At 39.1% G+C, this 24525-nt stretch overlaps 1 protein-coding gene across 8 annotated transcripts in view; it reads left to right on the forward strand.

The window, feature by feature from the left end:
- Positions 1-24525, forward strand: part of Dlg2 (discs large MAGUK scaffold protein 2) — a 1917798-nt gene that overhangs the window by 238347 nt on the left and 1654926 nt on the right. For all 8 annotated transcript variants that reach the window (XM_060367555.1, XM_060367549.1, XM_060367550.1 and 5 more), the window contains exon 3: positions 5428-5573. In XM_060367555.1, the coding sequence (XP_060223538.1) occupies positions 5428-5573 (146 nt within the window). The remainder of the gene's footprint in view (positions 1-5427; positions 5574-24525) is intronic.

Genomic DNA, 24525 nt, shown 5'->3' on the forward strand with positions numbered 1-24525 from the left:
CCTTCTTTCTTTTCTTGTTTTATTTCTTTGCTTAACCTGCCCAGCCTGTCCATTGCAGTAACTTAGGCTGTCCTCGGCATGATGATGAGGCAACTGCTAATTTTTGGCTTTGCAGTGAAGGTGCTACACATTTAGCGGAAACTGTAGGGTGTATTTTGTTTTTTTGTTTTTTTTTTTTTTTTTCAATGCAGTTTATTCAGGAACATTGAACAATCCTCGGACCCCGGGGAAAGCCAGCCCACAGCTTAAATAGCCTCTGGGTAGCCAACCCAGGCGTGCCACGGGGGCAATGCAGATAGGTCCACATATATGGAAGCAAGCCAGATCCTCGGCCTTAGCCAAATGTGGAGTTGTTCGTGACAGAGAGCACTCACCATCGGGAAGGTGGAAGGCGGAAACCAGCTCCATCTTTAAGGCATAGCATTCCGCAGCTCTCTACAGTTCCCCCTTTTTGTTTTAGACGCATCAGTCAAGAGTAGAGGTCTGATCTCTGATATTAGAAATAAATTGGGACTTTGTACAGATGTTCATTTAGGTGTCATCCACCCAAAGAGCATCAGACCGTTGTAGGGTGTATTTTGATTTTTCCTCGTCTGGTGATACCTCCGCGACACTGGGTCACAGCAGCGAGCTCCATTCGTTGTCAGTAGCAAGCAACTCTTAAGCTCCGTGTTCTGTGCTGCTAGGCTGCGCTGTTTTCCGGGTCCGGTGCATTGTAAACCGTACACAACACTTCGACTTAAACGCCGTTTTCAGCTGACATTGTGCACACGACACCATTGTTTAAGTTCCAGAAAACTGTATCTTATTTGCACATGTTCCTTTGCTTCAGTTTAATTGTTTTGTCATATACGTGCATACGGATTTTTAAACATATAGTTTACTTTTATACACTTTTGAATTTAAAAAAGTCTTCATTTTGAGAGTTGATTCTGTCATTCAGTATTGTGTTTGTAAGATTTATCCATATGATTTCATGGTATACTTAGTATATTCTACTATTTTATAAATTCCACTTAAGAAACATGCTGCGTCAGTCCAGTTTCTTTTTGATGAGCATTGAGTTGTACCTAACACGTGGCTATGGTGATGTTGAGTTCCATTAAGCGCAAGGGTGTAACTAGAATGCATACTGAAGAGCAGAAATTGCTGCTTGTAGCAAAAACACTTGACCAGTTTTCTGGGAATAAAAATTGTGTTCTAAAGTACTTACAGCATTTTAGCACTTACGCACATCTTTTTCTCTTTCATGTTGCATTGCCAGCCTTTATCACTCAGTTATAAATGGTATCATATTTATGAGGTTATTTAGCATTTGTCCTATTACAAGTCGGGAATCTTCCCCAGTCTTATCAGTTTTATGTATTTTTAAATTATGAATTGGTTGTTTATGTGTTTGTTGTTATTGTCGTTGGTTTTCATGTGTTATTGTTTTGATTTGCAGACATCTTCCTTGGGTATTGTTTATTTGCCTAAATGTTGTAAAAACTACATTTTATCAGTTTGTACTTTGTAATATTACTATGGTTTTTGAGGTGTACTTGAAGGTGTAATGAGCTGTGCATGTGTGCGGTGCAAAAGTTACTATCTGGCGATTTGTAGACATTACTAACGTAGCCATGATAGAAAGAATATTCAAAATGAAGGATTTTCGCTTCCTATAGATGAGTAATACTCTATTGTTTGGTTCATTCTTTCCTGCGAGTTCTGTGGATAATCAGCACCGATTGTAATCATTTTAATGAACATGTGATATTATCTCATTGTGGTTTTATTTTTCATTCCTCCAATATGTTGAGAATTATTGTTTGGTGAAGTGTAAGTTCTTATTTTCACCAAGTTTTGTAGTAAATTTTTTGATTTCCCATAATTTGATGGTTCTTTTTAAATTCTAGTGTAGTAATTTCAAACAAAATAAAATAATTTTATGATGATGGTTATTCTATCTCAAGAATTTGAAGTTTTTAGTTTATTTTCTTCTTTGAAAGCTGATTTTTTTTCTTTCTTTGATTGTTTTAAGATTTTCTCTGTCTCAGTATTATGGAATTCCATTTTGATATACTTTTTGCTAGTCATAACTTTTCTCCTATCTTTCTTACTAAAAAAATCGAAGCATTCTCAAGTTATAAGACTATTAATATGAGCCAGAGAGTGGTGGCACATACTTTTAATCTTAGCACTCAGGAGGCAGACACACGAGTTCCAGGACAGCCAGAGTTATACAGAGAAACCCTATCTAGAAAAACAAACAAACAAACAAACAAACAATAAAATGAACACACGTGTGCTTTCTCTATAGATTTAGTTGTTAGTACTTCATTATACTTGTTATATGCCATGCTAATCCATCCGTGACATCATTAGTACATCTTAAGATAATTACATTTTTAATTCTTGGAAGTTATGTTGGTTCTACCTCGTTCTGCTAGTTCATTCCTATTAGACCCTTATTATTTTCTCGTCTTTGTGTTTTAACAATTATATAGTTAAAAGTAGTGTATGTAGACCTTCTACTTTCTGTGTCAGATACCTGAGGGAATGATAATAACTCAAGTCTTTTGTTTTTAGTTATTGTTGTTTCTCCTGAATCTCATTTATAGCAGCATCCCTGTTTGTCATGACTGTGTGTTTGTAAAAGATGATGCTTAGAGCTCTCCCTTGTATGCTTCAATGTCAGCAATACTTTTTTAAAGTATGTATTCTAGTCAGTGTATAACTGACTTGAAGATCACTCAGTCTTCTTCAGGGTCAAACAATTGTCTTCAGAAACACCTTTTCTTTAAAAGTTGGATAATGTAACATGACGGAATGGTAATTTTACTCCAATTAATCATAAATATGAAAATAGATTTAAAAAACATTTTTGGGGACATTTGGAGAGCTAACTGTGATTGTGCAATGCCCTTAGAAAAGCCAGTTTATAAAGTCCAAGTGGATCAAAGACCTCAGCATAAAACCAGATACTCTAAATTGGTTAGAAGAAAAAGTGGGGAAGACCCTAGAACTCATTGGCACAGGAAACAACTTCCTGAACAGAACACCAACAGCACAGGCCCTAAGAGCAACAAACAATAAATGGGACCTCATGAAACTGAAAAGCTTCTGTAAAGGAAAAGACACTGTCATGCGAGCAAAACGACAGCTTACAGATTGGGAAAGGATCTTCACTAACCCTATATCTGACAGAGGACTGATATCTGGAATATATAAAGAACTGAAGAAGGCAATAATCCAAGTAACCCAATTAAAAAATGGGTATGGAGCTAAACATAGAATTCTCTGTAGAAGAATATAGAATGGCAGAGAAACACATAAGGAAATGTTCAACATCCCTAGCCATTAGAGAGATGCAAATCAAAACGACCCTGAGATTTCACCTTACACCCATCAGAATGGCTAAGATCAAAAACTCAAGAGATAACGCATGCTGGCGAGGCTATGGAGAAAGGGGAACCCTCCTCCATTGCTGGTGGGAATGTCAACTGGTACAACCACTATGGAAATCAATATGGCACTTTCTCACACAATTAGGAATAGTTCTACCTCAAGATACAGCTATACCACTCAAAAGATGTTATATATTCAAAAGATGTTCAAGTACACAACAAGGACATTTACTCAACTATGTTTGTAGCAGCTTTATTTGTAATAATCAGAACCTGGAAACGACCCAGATGTCCATCAATGGAGGAATGGATACAGAGATTGTGGTACATTTACACAATGGAATACTACTCAGCAATTAAAAACAAGGAAATCATGAATTTTGCAGGCAAATGGTGGGATCTAGAAAAAAATCATCCCAAGTGAGGTATCCCAAAAGCAGAAAGATACACAGGGTATATCCTCACTTTATAGACCTAAACATACTAAAATATGTACACCTAAAGAAGATAAACAGGAAAGAGGTCCAGGGGTAAGATGATCAATCCTCATCTAGAAAGACAAAGGGGATGGACATTGCAAATAGGAGAAAACAAGTAACAGGGCAGTAGCCTACCACAGAAAGCACCTGAAAGACTCTACCTAGGAGTGTATCAAAGCAGATGCTGAGACCCATAACCAAGCCTTCCACAGAGTGTAGGGAATCATATGAAGGAAGGAGGAATTAGTATTTCCTAGAGGGGACAGCGAGCCCCACAAGGCCCAAATATATCTAAGCACAGGGGTCTTCTATGAGACTGTTTATCCAACCAAGGACCATGCATGGATATAACTAACCTACAACCCCTGCTCAGACATAGCCCATGGTAGCTCAGTATCCAAGTGGGTTTCCTAGTAAGGGGGACAGGAATTGTTTCTGACATGAACTCGTGAGATTCCCCTCCCCCCTGAGAGGAGAAGCAGCCTTGCTAGGCCACAGATAAGGACACTGCAACCATCCTGAAGATACCTGATCAGCTATGGTCAGAGGGAAGGTGAGGAGGACACCCCCTCTCAGTGGACTCAGAAGGGGGCAGGGAAGAGATGAGGGAGGGAGGGGAGAATTGGGAAGGAAAGAGAGAGAGGGCTACAGCTGGGATACAAGTAAATGTATAAAATTATTTAAAAATAAAAATATTAAAAAAAAAGAAAAGCCAGTTTAATCAGTAACACATTTTCTTTGGAGTAGTGTCATACTTTAGAGAAAAGTTACAAAGATATTGCAGGGACTTGCTATAGATCCCCTTTCTGTTTCCCCTGCCATCAACATCTTCTGTCAGCGTTGAAGCAACTAATAACATATCATCCTGTGGTCATGAGCTAGTGGCCAGATCTTGATTAAATTTCTTTAAATTTTAGGCCAGGCTCTCTGTGTTACAAGAGCCCACTGGGGTAGCACATTGAATTTCTTCCTTAGGTCTCTCTATCCTTGCTCTTTTCTAGGCCATGACAATTTCTCAAAGCTTTTTACACATGCTTTAGATTTTATCTTCCCCATTATGTGTAAATAAAAACAGAATTAATACCATTGGTTTTAGTTTACATATTTAGTCCTTCCAAAATTCATCTCTTTATATTTCTTTAAGTTTGCTTTTCTTCCTATCTTCCCAGATGTAAGGTGTGCAAAATCATGCAGTATGTATCCCTTTTCACTTACCACCATGTTCTTTTGAAATTCATACATGTTTTAAAGATAGATTGATAGCTTATTGTCTCTTATGTCCCAATGATATCCAGATTCATGGACATATTACAGTTTTTCTGTTCAACTATTGAACAACACCTTGAATGCTTCCTGTGCTCATGATTATGATTGAAGTTGCTGTGCTATTTTGGTGCTGATAAAGAGTCAGTTCTCAGGATTTTTTGTTTTGATTGCTTTAGTTTGGAATGCATTTATTTTAATTAGCCACATTTTATATGCATACTATAGGTACATACACACATAAGCTATTATGAGGTGTTATATGACATTTTGATCCTTTCCTGACATTTCCTTCACAGATATTCAAGAATTTTATGAAGTGACGTTATTAAATTCTCAAAAAAGTTGTGAGCAAAAGATAGAAGAAGCCAATCAGGTTGCACAGAAGTGGGAGAAGACACTCATTCTTGATCCATGCCGTGACGGTCTTCAAAAATCCACAGAGGTATGCTACTGAAACTTCTCAGAGAATTGGAGAGATGGAGACTCATGTTTGCAAAGGAGTGGGGCCATCATTACAGCAGTGTAGTGATTTTTCCTGTCAAATGGCAGCAGTTCTATGCTTGCAGTCTTAATCCAGGGAAATCTGGATTTTTCTGAGATAATTTAGACAGCAACAAAGGCATGATTTACATATTTGTGGACTTTTTTTTTTAATTAAACAAGTGAGTTCTGTCAGGACTATTGTCTTCATTTGAGGTGACTCAGGTTTGAACACTCACATGACCAACCAAGACAATATGCATCCTTCAGAGACACTCTTGAATTTGAAAATGTGGTTCTGTGGGTAATGGGGAACTGGAGTTGACTAGCGGAACAATCAAGGGTGTTCTAAGTTTTTTTGTTGTTGCTGTTAAATTGCAGTTTCTCATACACTTTGTGTATTACTTGAGTTGGAAATGGGGTAGAATGGAGCCTGATGATCTTTTTAGTTACTTTAAGAAAAAGATAATAATGACAACAATTTTAAAATAAGTAGATAGCCATTATATGAAGCTCAAAAGTAGATGGCATTCTAACTTCAACAGCTAAAAATAATTACTTTGACTTTTAAGTACCTTTTTCTACTTACTTACTTCTATAATTAAACATAAACTTAATTAAATTAAATTATTTATTTAATGCATTTATTAATTTAATTGCTATATCAATATATAATATAAATATATTGTATATTTAATTAAATTCTAAATTAAATTACATATAAAGTATAATTACAGATTATACTTCTATATTTTATTTTTTAAAATTTATTCATTTACATTTATTTATGTAATGGATACAAACAATATATAGGATAAAGGGAAGTAGCTTATATTTCTTTTATTCTACATTTTTCTTTAAAAATAGATTACAATGTGTTATATAAGTAGAAAGAAAACCAAAATAGGGTAAAGAAAGGAATTGGGCAAAAGGACACATGGGAGGTAGAAGAGAAAAAGAGACGGTGGCAGTTTATAAGAGGGTCTAGATAGTAGGGGGAGGTAGCTGGGAATGGTGAGTATGAAGGAGAACCATGGAAATACACTTTGTTCAAATAGGCAGACAGATTTATGGCCCATAAGGGAATAGGTTGTAGGACATTCTTTTTTTGTTTGTTTGTTTCTGCTGTATTCTCTTTTCTGTTGCTAATGGCACAATACCACACACTGTGTAAACAATACATAAGATAGATATGTTTTGTTTCATGTTTCCAGCTGAGGTTTAAAAGGTCCTGATGAGGATCTTGATGGCGAATCCTACATCAGCACAGAACATCACTGAAGAAATACAGGGGTCAAGTAGGATACAGGGTCATACTGGGTTTCACAGCAGACCTTCACTCAGGACAATCCTTTAATCCACTAATCACTTAACAGGAATGAAATATAAGCATTAGTCATTTATTGATGGTCCCGTTCATCACGTCCCTGAACATAACAGAGATTACATTTTGGAAAGATTTTAGAGGGCCAATATTATGTAACTAATTGCAGTCACAATGAAGCCTAGAGGACGCAGGATTAAGAACTCTAGCAAAGGAATGTACCCCAAGAAGACTTTGATTTCTAGCAGATATAACAATATGCAGTGTTATTGATTATTAATAGTTATGTTGATTTGTCTTTTAGGTAAACAGTGGTTTAAACCTGTTTCCTAAACCAGCTGTATACCCAACTTGTAGGACATTCTTGTGTCTTATATTTTGAAGCTATTTTAATAGATATAATACTGATCATTTAAAACTTAAGCAGCCAATCGGCTACATCTGAGCAGGGGGTCTAGGTCCTTTCCATGCACGGTCCTTGGTTGGTCCATTAGTCTCTGCAGGACCTCCTGGGCTCACATTTTTTAGCTTTGTTGGTCTCCTTGTGGGGCTCCTGTCCCCTCCATGTTCTTCTATTCCCAGCCTCCTCATCTTCCATAAGACTCCCTGTGCTCTGAGTAAAGTTTGGCTGTGAGTCTCATCATCTGCTTCCATTCCCTGTTGGGTGGAGTCTTTCAGAGGACCCTCTATAGTAGACTCCCATACTGTTTCCTCTCTTCCACCGCTTTTGGTGTCTATCCTGTTTGCCATTCTGAATGAGATTTAAGTATCCTCCTAGGGTCCTCCTTGTTGTTTGGCTTCTTTAGGTCTGTAGATTTTAGTATGGCTATCCTATATTATACAGTTAATATCTGCTTTTAAGTGAGTGTATCACCATGCCTATCTTTCTGTTTCTGGGCATCTCAACCTCCATGTAGATTTCTGAATAAGGGGAGCAGGGGCTGCCTCTGTCATGAACTTGGTTGTCTGTTCTTTGATCACTTGCCCCTGGCAATATGGCCTTACCAGGCCACAGAGGAAGAGGATCCAGGTAGTCTTGATGAGACTTGATAAGCTACAGGCAGGTGGCAAAGGAGAACTCCTCCTTTCAGCGGACTAGAGATAGGAGGAAAGAGGGAGTGTGGGATGGACTGGGAGGAATTGAGGGAGGGGTCTACAATCGGGATATATAATGAATAAATTGTGAAAAAATAAAAATTAAAGAAAACTTAAGGAGTTTATGATTCAGTATTTAGGTCATCTCAAAAAAATTTTTTTGAGTACTATTGTGATTGTGATCCCCACATATATACACAAATACTTCTAATTTGTATTGGTTGCTATTTATGAAAGATATTATTGAATCCAAGGACACTGAGGTTTTAAGAATCTTAACTCAGATTGGCAAAGTGATTACAGATAGGGTTTACCAGCAAACCTACGTATGGATCTGTTTTTTCTTTGTCTGTTTGTTTTTGCTTCTCTGCCTGTATTCTGCCTAGCGATCATTTGTTAGTTAATATCATTTGTAAAGTTAATGGCTGCCTTTTTTGTTTACTGTCTTTCTGCTGCAATTATTTGTTCACCATTGGAACTCAACTATTAACTGTTTTTTTTCTCCTACTGATTCAGTAAAACTGTTTATTGTTAGGTGGTGTTAGAATTCGTATTACTTTATAACAGTGATTTTAATGAAGCAAGCAATCCTGTCATAATTATTGCATTTTCTACTTTGTAGATTAAGATTTTGTTTATGGTGTTATTTAATCCTCAAAATACACATATCTTGTAATTTAATATATCAGAGTCCATTACTTTTATGTTTCTTATGCTGACCCATCCTACTAACTTTGTTGTTGAAGATGATCAGTTTCTGGTCCTCCATTTCCTGAAGCTGGGATTAAAGGTGCATATTTGTACAAGTGCTTGATGAGGTGCTGGATCAAAACCAGGGTACCACATGCGAGGCGAGCACCCCACTAACTCTGGCACATAACTAGCTCTATTGCATTTTGCCTTTTATTCTTGTTTTTTTTTTTTTTTCACTTTCCTTTGCTTTGTCACTGTTTATTCCCAATTAGTTAAGTAGCCTCCTATTACCAGCTCTTTATTGTCTTGGAAATTTGCCTTTATGAGTTTTTTTTTTTTTTTTCAATGCAGTTTATTCAGGAACCTTGAACAATCATCGGACCCTGGGGAAAGCCAGCCCACAGCTTAAATAGCCTCTGGGTAGCCAATCCCAGCGTGCCACGTGGGCAATGCAGATAGGTCCACATACATGGAAGCAAGCCAGATCCTCAGCCTTAGCCAAATGTGGAGTTGTTTGTGACAGAGAGCACTCACCATCAGGAAGGTGGAAGGTGGAAGCCAGCTCCATCTTTAAGGCGCGGCATTACGGCATTACGCAGCTCTCTACAGTTCCCCCTTTTTGTTTTGGATGCATCAGGCAGGAGTAGAGGTCTGATCTCTGATATTAGAAATAAATTGGGACTTTGTACAGATGTTCATTTAGGTGTCATCCACCCAAAGAACATCAGACCCGTCCGATACCTTTTTCTCAGAGGCAGGACCTGGGGCATCAACCAGCATGCAATCAGACATGCTCTTCTCTGGGTCGAAAGGGGCTGGCCCTGAGTGCAGTGCTTAGCCTCGCATCCTGAGCGTAACATTTTAGCTTTTTATGGTAGCCAACCATGCTTGGGGAGACTGTCCTGCTTCAATGGCTGTAAAGGCCTGAATGATCATGGCTGCATTATGCTGTTGTGAGACTCTAATTTTGCATATACACCACAGGCAAACCAAGGAGACCAACACCAGAAGGCCTGCTAATGCTCCCATGCCCGCCCATTCCTTCAGATGATTCATGGCTGCAGCAATCCATGATGATAATCCTGTGGCTAGTCCTGCGTCCACTCTGGTAGAATTTGCCGTAACAATGGCCACTCTCAGCTGCTCCATCATAGTATTGAATCTTCAGTCCAATTACCTAAAATATAGCTAGACCATTGTTTAGACAGATTTGCAGCACGGGAAAAATTCTCATATTGTATGCTAGGGACACAAAGTCCAGCATACTTCCATTGACAGCCAAGTTGAGAGATTTGCCATAGGGTATCAATTTGCTCCTGCACGAGGTCAATCCTCTGATTGAACACCATCAAGTCTCCTTTTAGTTGAGCATTAGTTCCTTTTTGTACATCTAAAGCATGAGCTACATTGACTAAAAGATTATTTAGGGTCTGAGCAGTCTGCATAGTATGACTCATGGCTAATGCCCTGAGTCATTATATAATATATCCAACAGCCACCAATGAGATGGCAGTAACAATGGCAGCTGTAATTCCAAGATCCCTTTTCTGTCTGAAGAGAGTCATAGCGTGAGGGGCATCAATGGCACAAGCACCCAGCGAGGCATGGGAGTAATCAGGGCATACCTAAATTCACTAGCATTCCAGCATTGGGCAAAAAAGCAAGTATCATTACCACCATTACTTGGCTCTATCTGGCTAATAATGAATAAAAATGGGGGATATAAACAAACAGGTGTGGGCTTAGAGGAACTATTATGAGAAGCCTTAACCCCCTCATTGGAACATCCTGCATCAGTTCTAGAACTAGCAGTGGTGGTGTCCGAGGTCTGAGTAGGTTCAGGAGACCATTGCCCCCAGGGGCGAGACGTGCTCCATGTAAATTGACTAACTCCATGTGTTCCTCCACTTTTGAAAGTCATTTAAGGTTCTTAAATATTTTTTTCCCTTTTTTTAAATTTTTCATCAATTACACTTTATTCATTCTGCATCCCCCCATAAACCCCTCCCTCCTCCCTTCCCGATCCCACCCTCCCTCCTCCCTCTGCATGCATGCCACGCCCCAAGTCCACTGATAGGGGAGGTTCTCCTCTCCTTTCTGATCTTAGTCCATCAGTTCACATCAAAAGTGACTGCATTATCCTCTACTATGGCCTGGTAAGACTGCTCCCCCCCCAGGGGGAGGTGATCAAAGAGCAGGCCAATCAGATTATTTCAGAGGCAGTCCCTCTTCATATTACTATGTTACCCAATTGGACTCTGAACTGCCCTGGGCTACATCTGTGCAGGGGTTCTGGGTTATCTCCAAGAATAGTCCTTGGTTGGAGTATGAGTCTCTGGGAAGTTCCCTGTGTTCAAATTTTCTTGTTCTGTTGCTCTCCTTGTGGAGACCCTGTCCTCTCCAGCTCTTACTATTTCCCAGTTCTTACATAAAATTCCATTCACTCTGCCTGACAGTTGCCCATCAGGCTCAGCATCTGCTTTGATAGTCTGAAGGGCAGAGGCTTTCAGAGGCCCTCTGTGGTAGGTTCCTAGGTTGTTTCCTGTTTTCTTCTTCTTCTGATGTCCATCCTCTTTGCCTTTCCGGATGGGGATTGGACATTTTAGTTAGGGTCCTCTCTCTTCTTTAGTTTCTTTAGCTGCACAGGTTCTAGTGGGTTTGTCCTATGTTGTATGTCTATATGAGTGAGTATATACCATGTGTGTCTTTTTGCTTCTGGGACAAATCACTCAGGATGATCCTTTCCAGATCCCACCATTTACCTGCAAATTTCATGATTTCCTTATATTTCATTGCTGAGTAATATTCCATTGTGTAGATGTACCACAATTTCTGCATCCAGTCTTTAGTTGAGGGGCATCTGGGTTGTTTCCAGCTTCTGGCTATTACAAATAAAGCTGCTACAAACATGGTTGAGCAAATGTCCTTTTTGTGTACTTGAGCCTCTTTTGGATATATGCCTAGGAGTGGTATGGCTGGATCTTGGGGAAGCATTATTCCTAGTTGTCTGAGAAAGCGCCAGATTGATTTCCAGAGTGGTTGTACAAGTTTACATTTCCACCAGCAGTGGAGAAGGGTTCCCCTTTCTCCACAACCTCTCCAGCATGTGTTGTCACTTGAGTTTTTGATCTTGGCCATTCTCATGGGTGTAAGGTGAAATCTCAGGGTTGTTTTGATTTGCATTTCCCTAATGGCTAGTGAGGTTGAGCATTTCTTTAAGTGCTTCTCTGCCATTCGGTATTCCTCTACAGAGAATTCTCTGTTTAGCTCTGTTCCCCATTTTTTAAGTGGATTACTTGGTTTGCTGCTTTTCAGCTTCTTTCATTCCTTATATATACTGGATATGAGTCCTCTGTCAGATAAAGGGTTGGTGAAGATTCTTTCCCAATCTGTAGGTGGTCGCTTTGTCTTGGTGATGGTCTCCTTTGCTTTGCAGAAGCTTTTCAGTTTCATGAGGTCCCATTTATTGATTGTTGCTCTTAGAGCCTGTGCTGTTGGTGTTCTGTTCAGGAAGTTTTCTCCTATACCAATGAGTTCTAGGGTATTTCCCACTTTTTTTCTAGCCGATTTAATGTGTCAGGTTTTATGTTGAGGTCTTTGATCCACTTGGACTTCAGTTTTGTGCAGGGTGATAAGTATGGATCTATTTTCATTTTTCTACATGTAGACATCCAGTTGGACCAGCACCATTTGTTGAAGATGCTATCTTTTTTCCATTGTATGGTTTTGGCATCTTTGTCAAAGATCAGGTGTCCATAAGTGTGTGGGTTTATTTCTGGGTCCTCTGTTTGGTTCCATTGATCCACCATTCTGTTTCTATGCCAGTACCATGCAGTTTTTAAAACTGTTGCTCTATAGTACAACTTAAAGTCAGGGATGGAGATACCTCCAGAAGATCTTTTATTGTAGAGGATTGTTTTAGCAATTCTGGGTTTCTTGTTATTCCATATGAAGTTGAGAATTTTTCTTTCCAGGTCTGTGAAGAATTGTGTTGGTAATTTGATGGGAATTGCATTGAATCTGTAGATTGCTTTTGGTAAAATGGCCATTTTTACTATGTTAATCTTGCCAAGCCATGAGCATGGGAGATCTTTCCATCTTCTCATATCTTCTTCTAATTCTTTCTTCAGAGATTTGAAATTTTTTTTATACAAGTCTTTGACTTCCTTGGTTAGGGTTACTCTGAGGTACCTTATGTCATTTGTGGCTATTGTGAAGGGTGTTGTTTCCCTAATTTCTTTCTCAGCCCTTTTGTCTTTTGTATACAGGAGGGCTACTGATTTTTTTTTGAGTTAATTTTGTATCCGGCCACTTTGCTGAAGGTGTTTATCTGCTGTAGGAGTTCCCTGGTAGAGTTTTTGTGGTCACTCACGTATACTATCATATCATCTGCAAATAGTGATAATTTGACTTCTTCCTTTCGAATTTGTATCCCCTTGATCTCCTTCAACTGTCTTATTGCTCTAGCAAGGACTTCCAGAACTATGTTGAAGAGATATGGAGAGAGTGGGCAGCCTTGTCTTGTCCCTGATTTCAGTGGGATTGCTTTAAGTTTCTCTCCGTTCAGTTTGATGTTGGCTATAGGTTTGCTGTATATTGCCTTTACTATGTTTAGATATGTGCCTTGTATCCCTGATCTCTCTAATACTTTAAACATGAATGGATGTTGGATTTTGTCAAATGCTTTTTCAGCATCTAGGGAGATTATCATGTGGTTTTTTTCTTTTAGTTTGTTAATATGGTGGATCACATTGATGGATTTCTGTATATTGAACCACCCCTGCATACCTGGGATGAAGCCTACTTGGTCATGGTGGATGATATCTTTGATGTGTTCTTGTATTCGGTTTGTGAGTATTTTGTTGAGTATTTTTGCATCAATGTTCATAAGGGAGATTGGCCTGAAGTTCTCTTTTTTTGTTGGGTCTTTGTGAGGTTTAGGTACCAAGGTGACTGTGGCTTCATAGAATGAGTTTGGTAATGTTGTTCTGTTTCGATTTTGTGGAATAGTTTGAAGAGAACTGGAGTTAGCTCTTTTTTAAATGTTTGGTAGAATTCTACGCTGAAACCATCAGGTCCTGGGTTTCTTTTGGATGGGAGCCCTTTATGAGTTTTTAAAAACTTACTTTATTCAATTTCTAGATGCATAGCAGCATATACATATCCAACTTTGTATAATTCCATGCATATGTTTGTTATAATTTAATTCTTTGAAATTCTTCTTTTTAAAAATTTCTTACTGTCTACCTATACTACATTAACTTGGACATATAAGATAACCCACATTAATAACTTAGTGTGTTTTTATTTATACTAATATACATCCATATAAAAACTATAAGCATGTATGTAGTTTTTAATATATTAAGCTATACTAGGCACAAATATCTGAATATATATATACATATATATATAGGCACACACACACACACACACACACACAAAGAAATTTTGAGATGTGATTATTCTTTGAAATGTTCCTAGTTTTTTCTCAAGTTGTCTGGTACAGTTTTAGTTTCTCTGATGACTGTGTAATTTCATAGTGTAGGTGTATAATTACATACTCACCCATACCCAGCAGTGTGGATTTTCTGTTTCCAGAGCCCTTCCTGTGTGACTAATGCTGCCATCATTCTTGTCTGTGCATCAGAGCTGACTGATGCTTTTGTTCTATAGGATAAACTCTCAGGGGTTGCATTCTTGGCTCTGAAATCTGCTTGATTTTAATTTGAATAAGGCTGTTCAGAGCGATTGTACTTGTCACATTTCTACCACAATGCATGGGGACAGGGCTCTTGCCTCAGTGTGCTAGCTCCTCTACATTTTTGCTGGGTTTATAGTCACAGTCGTTTCCAACTTCTACTTCACTTCTGTATCGCCAATGCCTGGTGAACTGGGACACTGTTTCATGAAGCTGTTGACTGTGAAAGCGCCTGTCTGCCAACTTACCCATATTCTCCACTGATTTCTCTGTCTCTACTCATGTTTGTTGTTCAACTTGACCATTTAGTTTGGGTTTTTTGTTTGTTTGTTTATTTATTTATTTATTTATAATTTATTTTTTATTCACTTTACATCCTGGTTGTAGCCCCATCCCTCCTCCCCTTCTAGTTCTTCCCTCCTTCCTTCTGCCCTCCCCCCTCGCCTACTTCTCAGAAAAGGGAGCTCCCTTTCCCATCCACCCCAGCTCATCAAGTTGCATCAGGACTAAGCACATTCTCTTCCCGTGTGGCCTGGTAAGGCAGTCCCACCAGGGGAAGTTATAAAAAAGCTGGCAAGTGAGTCCTCGTTAGATGCAGTCACCACCTCCCTTACCAGAGGACCCACATGAAACCTAAGCTGTCCATCTGTGACATCTTTGTAGGGAGCCTAGGTCTAGTTCATGCATCCTTGGTTGATGCTTAAGTCTCAGCAAGACCCTCTCGGCTCTGGTTAGTTGGCTCTGTTGGTCTTCTTGTGGGGCTCCTGTCACCTCCAGGTCCTTTTCTCTTTCTTCCCACTTTCCCACACCCAATATTTGGCTGTGAGTCTCAGCATCTGTTTTGAGGCACTGCTGGGTAGAGTCTCTCAGAAGACAACTCTGTCAGGCTCCTGTCTGAAAGCTTAGAAGAGTATCTTTCATAGTATCAGGGGTTGACACTGGGTTGGGTGACACATTGGTTGGTCATTCCCTCAATCTCTGCTCCATTTTTATCCCTGCTTATCTTGTAAGTAAGAAGGGTAAATTTGTGGGTGGGTTGGAGTTCCCCTCTCTCTACCAGGAGACTACTCCAGTTAGATGGTGTCCTCTTCAGTCTCTGTGGTCTCTGCTACTAGGAGTCTCTCTTGAATCCCCCTCATTTCCTCCCAGGAGCCTAGCCTGACTTAGGTCTCCATGTGGTCTCGAGATACTAATCATTCAATTTGTGTATTTTTTTTTTTCTGTAACAGACTTACTTAAGGAAAATGATTTTCCATGAATTTACATTTGCGCTTCTTACCTTTGTTTTATTTTATTAATATATTTTCTTGAAATTCATTGCTCATTAAAACCTTCAGGGAGATGTATTAATATGTGAAAAAACCCTTGCTCATGACTGTACTTAGTGGGTTACAAAAAGGGAAGGGAGTGTGCTTGGAGCAATGCAGAAGTAATTGCAGTGGGGAAATGGGAGGATATATGTTCATATTTCACTGTATACATGTATGAAATCCTCAACAATTAAAAACTAAATTTTAAAAAGCAAGCAAACAATCATTTTTCTGGCAAGCCTGATAATATGAAATCCACAGGTAATGAGTGCTCTACAGTGCCTCCTGTCTATAGTCCTAACACTCCTACTGCAAGATGGGAGGCAGAGGCAGAACTGCCTGGAAGTTCACCTAGGCAGCATAGTGTCAAAAACAATAGGAGAGACCCTTCCTCCAAATCCAGACAGAAAAAGATAACTGGTGTCGAAAAAGTTGTCTTCTGACCTCCACATGCATGCCCTTGTGCATTCTCCCTACTTCCTCTCATACACATTAGCTAATTAACTAATTAACTAACTAAATGACTTTTTAAAATTGATTTTTTGATTATTACAATTTATTCACTTTGAATCCCGGCTGTAGACCCCTCCTTCAACCCCTCCCAATCCTACCTTCCCTCCCTCATCTCCTCCCATGCTCCTTCCCCAGTCTACTGATAGGGGTGGTCCTCCTCCCCTTCCATCTGACCCTAGTCAATCAGGTCTCATCAGACTGGCTTCATTGTCTTCCTCTGTAACCTGGTACAGCTGCACTCACCCCAGGGGGAGGTGATCAAAGAGCCAGCTACTGAATTCATGTCACAGACAGCCCCTGTTCCCCTTACTAGGGAATCTACTTGGACACTGAGTGGCCATGGGCTACATTGACTTTTTAAAATTTAGGCTAGTTCTGCTTATTCACTGAAAGATTATCCAACTCCATATGAATTGGAGCTTCTAATTACTTGGTAAATAGATGTCACCAATATAAGGGTAAATAACTTACATACGCTCTTTTTAAATTTTTTCTTTATTTGTTTATTTAATCACTTTATAGCCTGTTCCTAGCCCTGTCTCTCCTCTGTTCCCAGTTATGTTTGTCCCCACTCTCCTTCTCCTCAGAGGTACATCATGCCCTCTACATGAGCAATTCAGACTCTTAACTGCTGAACCATTTCTCTAACGTTAAATGTATGCATATGATTTCACAACTGACCAGCACCAAACATAATTCCTTGCTACAGTCTTAATATTTAAATATAATATATCTAGATAAGTATATATCTTTCTTTTAATTTTCTTAAGAGGGCATCTTTAATATATAGGCTATTAGGGAAGAACTTGATGTGCCTCAGTTATTAAATCTGGCAAAGAAAGTAATGGATTGTATTGTCTAAAGCAATGACAATGACAGTTTTAGATGATTGTTAAATTGTTTCTCAAAACAAAATTTGAAAACACTGAAAGAAATATCAAGTGGAAAATTGCTTTCTAAAAGTTATATTGATTTATTAATAGACTTTTCTTAAGATGTCCGTTAACATGTAACAACCTCATTAATGCAGGAAAAATGCAAAGGAATTACCCTGTGACAATTTCAGCCTACTTAGAGGAAGCAAAACCTAGGACTATTCTCTGAAGTAGTAAAACTTTATTGTATGAGTTCAATATTTAACTTAATTCTGAATTTTATTAGTAAATTCAAGTCAATATCTTAAACATTTTGACAATGTGAAGACAAAATGTAGTAGCACAAGAATAAAAGTTTCAGGACAAACTAGCATTGGGTTAAGGACTTTAAAGAATTGTAAGCATCAACTTACAATTAATTAGCTTCCAGATATTGTTACTATTTAAATGCCAAGGAGGTCTCTGCCCTCTTTGGTATGTGTTCCCTTAAGAAAAGACACTACTATATATTCAGTGACTACCTTGGTGTCTATCGCAGAGTAATATTTTCATTTATTTGTTTATTTACAGAATATGTACATATATATTTGTGCACAAGTACAAGTTTATATAGACATTAGAGGACAACTTGCAGGAGTTGGTTCTCCATAAAGTGTTTTAGAAGTCCTGCAGCAGCGTTGTAAAACCCTTCGACATAATTTTTGAATCATTATCCTGATCTTAGTGTCTTGAATATTTCTTAGAGAAAAACCTATACAATTATTCCATTCTGAATTTTCTCAAGGCATTTCTGCTTTACCTACAATAATATCCCCATTTTCCTCCTCCACTCTCTTTCCAGAGGGAGCAATTACCTTGCATAAACCTGCTGTAGTTTTATCTCTTGACAGTTGAGATGTTCCACAGTGATGCACCTCTCTGTGCCAAGAACTGTCCTTGGTGATACATAATAAGCCTTAGTGACTCTTGGTAGATTGCGTGACATTGAAAAGAGTAAGGAGAAAACTATGGGAAGTGTTGTGCTTATCAGTTAGTGGTCTGTATGAGATAATTTAAAAAATTTCCACTTTATTTTTTATTGTATGGTGGTTTGGCCAGCATGTGTACCTGTGTATATGAACATACAGTGCCCACAGAGGTGACCATCATGTTGAATTCCTGGAGAATGGTGTTACAATGTTACAACTGGGCTAACTGCTGATTGTGAGCTGCCATGTTGGTGCTGGGAATTGAACCCAAGTCCCCTAGAAGAACAACGATACTCTTACCCACTGAGCCATCTCTCTAGCCCAATAATAATATTCTTTGAGAGTTTTATATCATGCATTTTAAACACATCCACCCCTCCCCCAAATCTTTCCATAACCATGCTCTCTGCTCTTCCATTCCTTTCTACCCAACCTTGAGTTTTCCTTTTTCTCCCCTACCAGGTTCAGTTTACATTATTCACCATGTCTTGGGAGTTGGGCCTGCCCTGACATGTGGTCTTCCTACCACGGATCACAACACTAAAGAAAACTGACCCCCTTCTTCCATCTGCTCTCAAATGTTCCTCAGCTAGTGGTGGGATCTTGTGTCCACCTCCTCACTCCTGTGCTGGGGTTCTGTCCGATGGAGCTTATATCAGTCTTGTACATGCTGTCACAGTCTCTGTGAATTCATATGCACATCTGCTCTGTTATTGGAAAACACCTTTTTCCTTGATGATGTCATTACTTGACTACTTCTCTCCCTTATAATCTTTCAACCTCTTCTTCCACAAAGTTTCCTGAGTGCAGTAGGGATGTATGTGGAATGTATGTCCCACCGAAATTTAAGTACTCCAAAATCATTTATTCTCAAATGTTTACCAGTTGGGGGTCTTTCTGTTAATTGCCATCTAACTCAAGGACAAGCTACTTTGATAATGGTTGGAAGGTTCTATGAATACATATTATATGGATCTATATAATATATAGATATATGACATATATAGATCTACATAATATATATCCATATATATGTATGGATATACAAACAAAAGTCCCAGTGCTAGGAACAGATTATCTCTTTTTGGGCAATTGGCCAATGGAGTCATTACAGGCTATTGCTCATCCTCTTGGCTGCCTGTAGAACTTGACACTAAGATCCTATTACTGAAGACACTGTATGATTGAGCCACAGAACATGGATAAATCAAGCTGATATTCACATGGCAGCTCCATATTATTTGCTAGCTTTAATGGACCTTTTATGCACTCTGCTATAGAAGATGCTAGCTCCACAAGTTACAACAGTGGCCAGACATAGTATGCCTACAGATTAGTAGTGGCACAAATGTAATGTGAGTAACCAACCACTTTTTTTTTAATTGAATCTGAGGCCTGGTTATGAAATGGAATTTGTACTTGGCACTGTTAAAGGTCAAGAACTTGTGTCTAGATAGGCCATAGGCCTTAGGGGAGAATACAGTTCTATTTTTCTGCTAAATTGTCATTATACCAAAATGATATAATTCTTGTTGGCGCATCTCTTTTCTAAACTTTGGAAGTCTTACTCCTTTACATTGGTATTTGAAGTTAAAATCGTGTGTCTCCACATGCTTTCTAGAATTAAGGTACAGACTGCCATATGCTTCTCCTTCTTTTTAAAACAAAATCTCCATCTGTAGATTTTTATGGCCACACAGGTAAACATGAAGAGCAAAATGAGCATTTGCTTGCTTCCTTGATTTTCTGTGGTGTGGTAGGACCTTACAGGGCTAATTTTAACTCAATTACTCTGACCACTGCTATTCTCCTGTGCCCTATTCATGCCCAGGAACCTAGAAAGAGGTTAGAGTTGAAGGAGGGTATAAACTGAAGTGATTCTCATCATAAATCTTCTCCTCAAACCTACTTTTTAAGTCCTTTTCTCTTTTCTCTCTCTTTAAATTGAGTTTTATTTTTTCATTTCAAGGACTGATTCCATCCGACTGCGTGTTTTTATAAATCTTCCTAGTTTTCCTTTGGACTTTAGCTTTTATTTAGAAACCAGCATATGATATCTCTACTTTCTGTTTTTGTGATTTCTTGAGGGTCTCCTTGATGCCTCCCATTTGGTAATCTAACTGTAGGACAGTCAAGGTAAAGAGGATATTCACATACATTCTATTGGTATGCAGCGGAAGGAAGAACAATAGAAACACTAATTACCCACAACCCTTCGCTTTTAGATGCAGATGCATTCGGTGCTCTGAGAATAGAAAATACTGCCTGACGTGAGTTCTAATATATGGCTCCCTAAAGAAAAGTTTTCTGTGAGGATAAAAGGATAATAGATACTCTTAATCCAGTTCTAAACCAATGAAAATGAACTGATAACGAAAGTGAATCCTAAGTTGCACAAAAGCTGCCTTTTAAATATTTTTGACAAAAATGCAGCCCACATTTCCCGGCCCCCTACCCAAGTGCTCTGACAGTTTTGACTCTGAGATGGTATTTCTGTCCCATCATTTATTTTTTAATAAAATAGGCCAGATATGATCGAGAAATAAGGTGGGGATTTTGTAGTATGCACTTTGACCCCAAATAAAAGTCAAGATAATTTCAGTTGTTCTACTTTTCAATAGTGCACATACATTCTAGAAGTATCCACATTAGTGAGGCCTTTCATATTTTTACTGAAACATCACGTCACTCTTTTGTCAAAATCTTCTAGCTCTTTGCTACACAGAATAAACCAAATTCTTCAAAGTTTCTACAGAGCTCTACAACCTGCTACTTGGCCCTTCACCCAGCCCTGTCTAATACTTGCTAGTGTCTGCTCTGATAGTCAAAGACATGAAGCCATAAATCTTCACCTTTGCTTTGACCTTCAGATAGCAGCCTCTTTCAAATCCCTAAAGTTGCTCCTTAGGGATTCTTGCCCTAGTCCATTTGAAATAGTCTTACCCTGGACTAGCAGTGTTATTATTCCTTGTTGTTTTGTTTTTGTTTGTAGCAGAACATTACCTACCAAGCACATTTTGGCCTAGTAGGGAAGAGAGAGAACTCTAAAGGCTTTGGGTTTGAATTCATTACCCCTTTGCTTTACAACCTGACTTTGGAGAAACTATTTAACTCCTCTACATATGTTCCTTCCTCTGAAATGGCATTCTCACAAGAATTAATTGTTTATCTACTGGTAAGAATGAAAATTTCATAAGGACAAGGGTTTTTTTTTCCTCTTTCTTTCTATTTTTAAAACCATTTTTACCTTAACACTTAGAATAGTCTCTTGTTTTTGACATTTATTTACTGAGCTCCTTACTGGCTTTCTCATGTTCACACTCCAACAGTATAAATAATTCTATGCCCAATATCTGAGATTCACTCACAATTTCCTGGGCTCCTCCAAGGGGTGTGGGTCACTTCTAAATATGCCCTCAGCAGCAGACGCAACTTGTCTTCTAGGCTTGGGTCAGCTCCACTGCTGTGACTGTTCTCGGTGCTCATCCAGTTGGGCTGGCATCTCTGAAATGCTGGGGTCTTCTGCAAATCCTCTGCATTTTGACCAATAGCCACCTCTTGGGCTCTTTTCCTGGTGCCAAGCCTCAACTTCTCTGCATGGCATGATCCTTCAATATTAGTCCTTCAACTACCCCTGAGCCTGTACCTTGTAACCAGTAACCTTGGCCACCTCTGAATATAGCTTGCATGTTCTGACTGAGAAAACTTTTCTCAGAAGACTTCACTCTTGTCTCTCACATCTGATTTTTTTTGTAATTTATTTATTTATTTTATTAATTACAGTTTATTCACTTTGCATCCCAGCTGTAGCCCCCTCCCTGGTACCCTTCCAATCCCACCTTCCCTCCCTCATCTCCTCCCATGCCCCTCCCCCAGTCCACTGATAGAGGATGTCCTCCTCCCCTTCCCTCTGACCCTAACCTATCAGGTCGCACTGATTTTTTAGCCCCAACTGACCTTAATTCACTGTCCCAGTAAAACAAAGCTTTCACATTAATGATTCTGGTCTCTTGTTAATCACAGCCAATTCTTCAGCTCCAGATGACCAGACACCACAGAATCTTCACACAAATGTTTCCGTAGAGTCTTTGCTTACCTCTAAAATTTTACAGCATAGCTTTCACTTCCATTGTATGCACTGCCCTCAACATTCTTGTCTTCCAAGCTCCTACAAAGCAGCTCACAGAGCTCTCAATACTCAATTGCTTTTCTAGCCCAAAGTGCCAAAGTCTTTCACAATCCTCCCAAAGCAACACGGTCAGGTCTGTCATTACAATACCCTGCTATCTTGGTATCTTGGTACCAATTTATTTCATTTTAGATTAATATTGTTATTATGAAACATCACGGTCAAAACAGCTTGGGAAGGAAAGGGTTTATTTGACTTACACTTCCATATCATTGCTCATTATTGAAGGAAGTCGGGACAGGAACTCAAACAGGGCAGGAACCTGGAGGCAGGAGCTGATGCAGAGGCCATGGAGGGGTGCTGCTTACTGGCTTGCTCCCCATGGCTTGCTCAGCCTGATTTCTTGTAGAAACCAGAACCACCAGGCCAGTCTTGGCCTCACCCACATCAATCACTGATTAAGAAAGTGCTCTACAGGTTTGCCTATATTCCTATTTTATGAAGGCATTTTCCTAGTTGAGATTTTTCTTCTTTCAAGCGACTTTAGCCTGTGTTAAGTTAGACACAAAATTAGTCAGCTCACCAGGTATCATTGTACCTAAGGCTAGCCAAGAATAAGCTCCATTGCCTAGGATGAAATAGAATTCATAATCCATCTGTTTGTTCCTCCAGATGGCCGGGACCACAGGCATGCATCCCATTTACTTTTGTTCAATATTAACATAATGTATATGTTTATAAATGAATGCTTACTGTCGAAATGAGATTAGAAATGTAGTTATTAGTAGCAAGCATCTATACACTATTACTTAAGCCATAGACACAATCCTAAATGTGTTACATATGTTAATCCCCTCTTCCTGACAAACCTTCCTTGGCTCTTCCTGACAAGCCTTTTCCCCCATCTTTCTATTTTTTTTTTTTTTCTAAGACAAGGTTTCACTGTGTATCCTTGGCTGGCCTGGGACTAACTGTGTAGACCAGGCTGACCTCCAACTCATAGAGATCCTTTTGTCCTTGTTTTCTGAGTCCTGGAATTAAACATGTGAGTCACCATGCCTAAGAGCCTGAGAGCTCTCTTACTTCCTGGGAGATTCTTTCTTTCTCTCTGAAAAAGAAACAACAAGAAAATCTTTCTCTGAAATGCTCCCAGAACACTTTGACTCTCTACTTATGAAAGGATCCTGGTTGGACTCTTCACAGCTGCTCATCTTTGGTATTTCCTTAGAGGCTCATGCGACTTTGAGATTGACTGGTTTGTTTGTTTTCATTATATAAGGAGTTATTTCTTGGTGCCAGGATTTCTTCATACCATTTCTTTTATTAGGTGAAGAAGAACGGCTAGTTAAGTCAGGCATCCAAAGAGTCTTAGCGTGAAGCTTGGGTTGCTCCAATTGGTTGTCTCCCTTACTTCACTTAACTCTTTATTTGGTACCTTAGACTTGTCATATCAACACTTTCCCAAGGAGATGTAGAAAGTGCTGCCTTTTTGTTTCCTGCCTCCACACCCACACACATCTCCACAGGAAGAATTAAGAGTGTAAGAAACTTTAGCATCTCTGCTCAGTTCTGATCTAAGGTGAAGGAAACTGCTCTGTGATGTTAGAGTTTCTGGGGGTGGAATTATTCAAAAGCATGGCTTAAGCATAATGAGCTCCTTCAGGTTTCCAAAAGGTCCTGTAGCAGGAAGGGCTTAGTGATAATTTGTTCCTGTTGAGCAACAGTGTCCTAACCCCACCTCCTTCCCTCATAAAATATCCCTTTCTTCAATTGTCTCCCTTTATTGCTGGGCTTCCCCGTTCTTAGTACTGTTTGCAGAAGCTGTTTTCTGTCTGGTTCATTAGATCTTGGATCTCGGTCTGGAAAACTTAATGTATTAATTAATTAATTTATTTTATCAGTATTTACTAAGAATCTATTATGTATCAGCTTAGCTATAGACAAAAAAGAACAAAGGTTTATTTCTCCTTGCATACATTTTATGTTCTTTTGAATGATGTATCTGTGTATGTACATGCACACATGGGTGCCTGTATGAGTGTGTATAGTCTGAGGCCAGAGGACAACCCTGGATGTCATTGTCAAGAAAATGTCCACTTCCTCTGGGATAGGGTCTCCCATTGGTCTGCAGTTGACGAATCAGGTTAGAAGGACTGGATCAGGGCCCCAGAATCTTCCTGTCTGCCTCCCCAGTGCTGAGACACTCAGAAAGTTCACATGGGGCTTGGGTGAGTCAGCAATCTCCTTCCAAACTTTGCCCTTATCGTTACAAACAAGTAACTATTAAAATCAAACAAAGCATACAT

The sequence above is a fragment of the Meriones unguiculatus genome, chromosome 14 (genome assembly GCF_030254825.1).
Source record: "Meriones unguiculatus strain TT.TT164.6M chromosome 14, Bangor_MerUng_6.1, whole genome shotgun sequence".
Lineage (NCBI taxonomy): Eukaryota > Metazoa > Chordata > Mammalia > Rodentia > Muridae > Meriones > Meriones unguiculatus.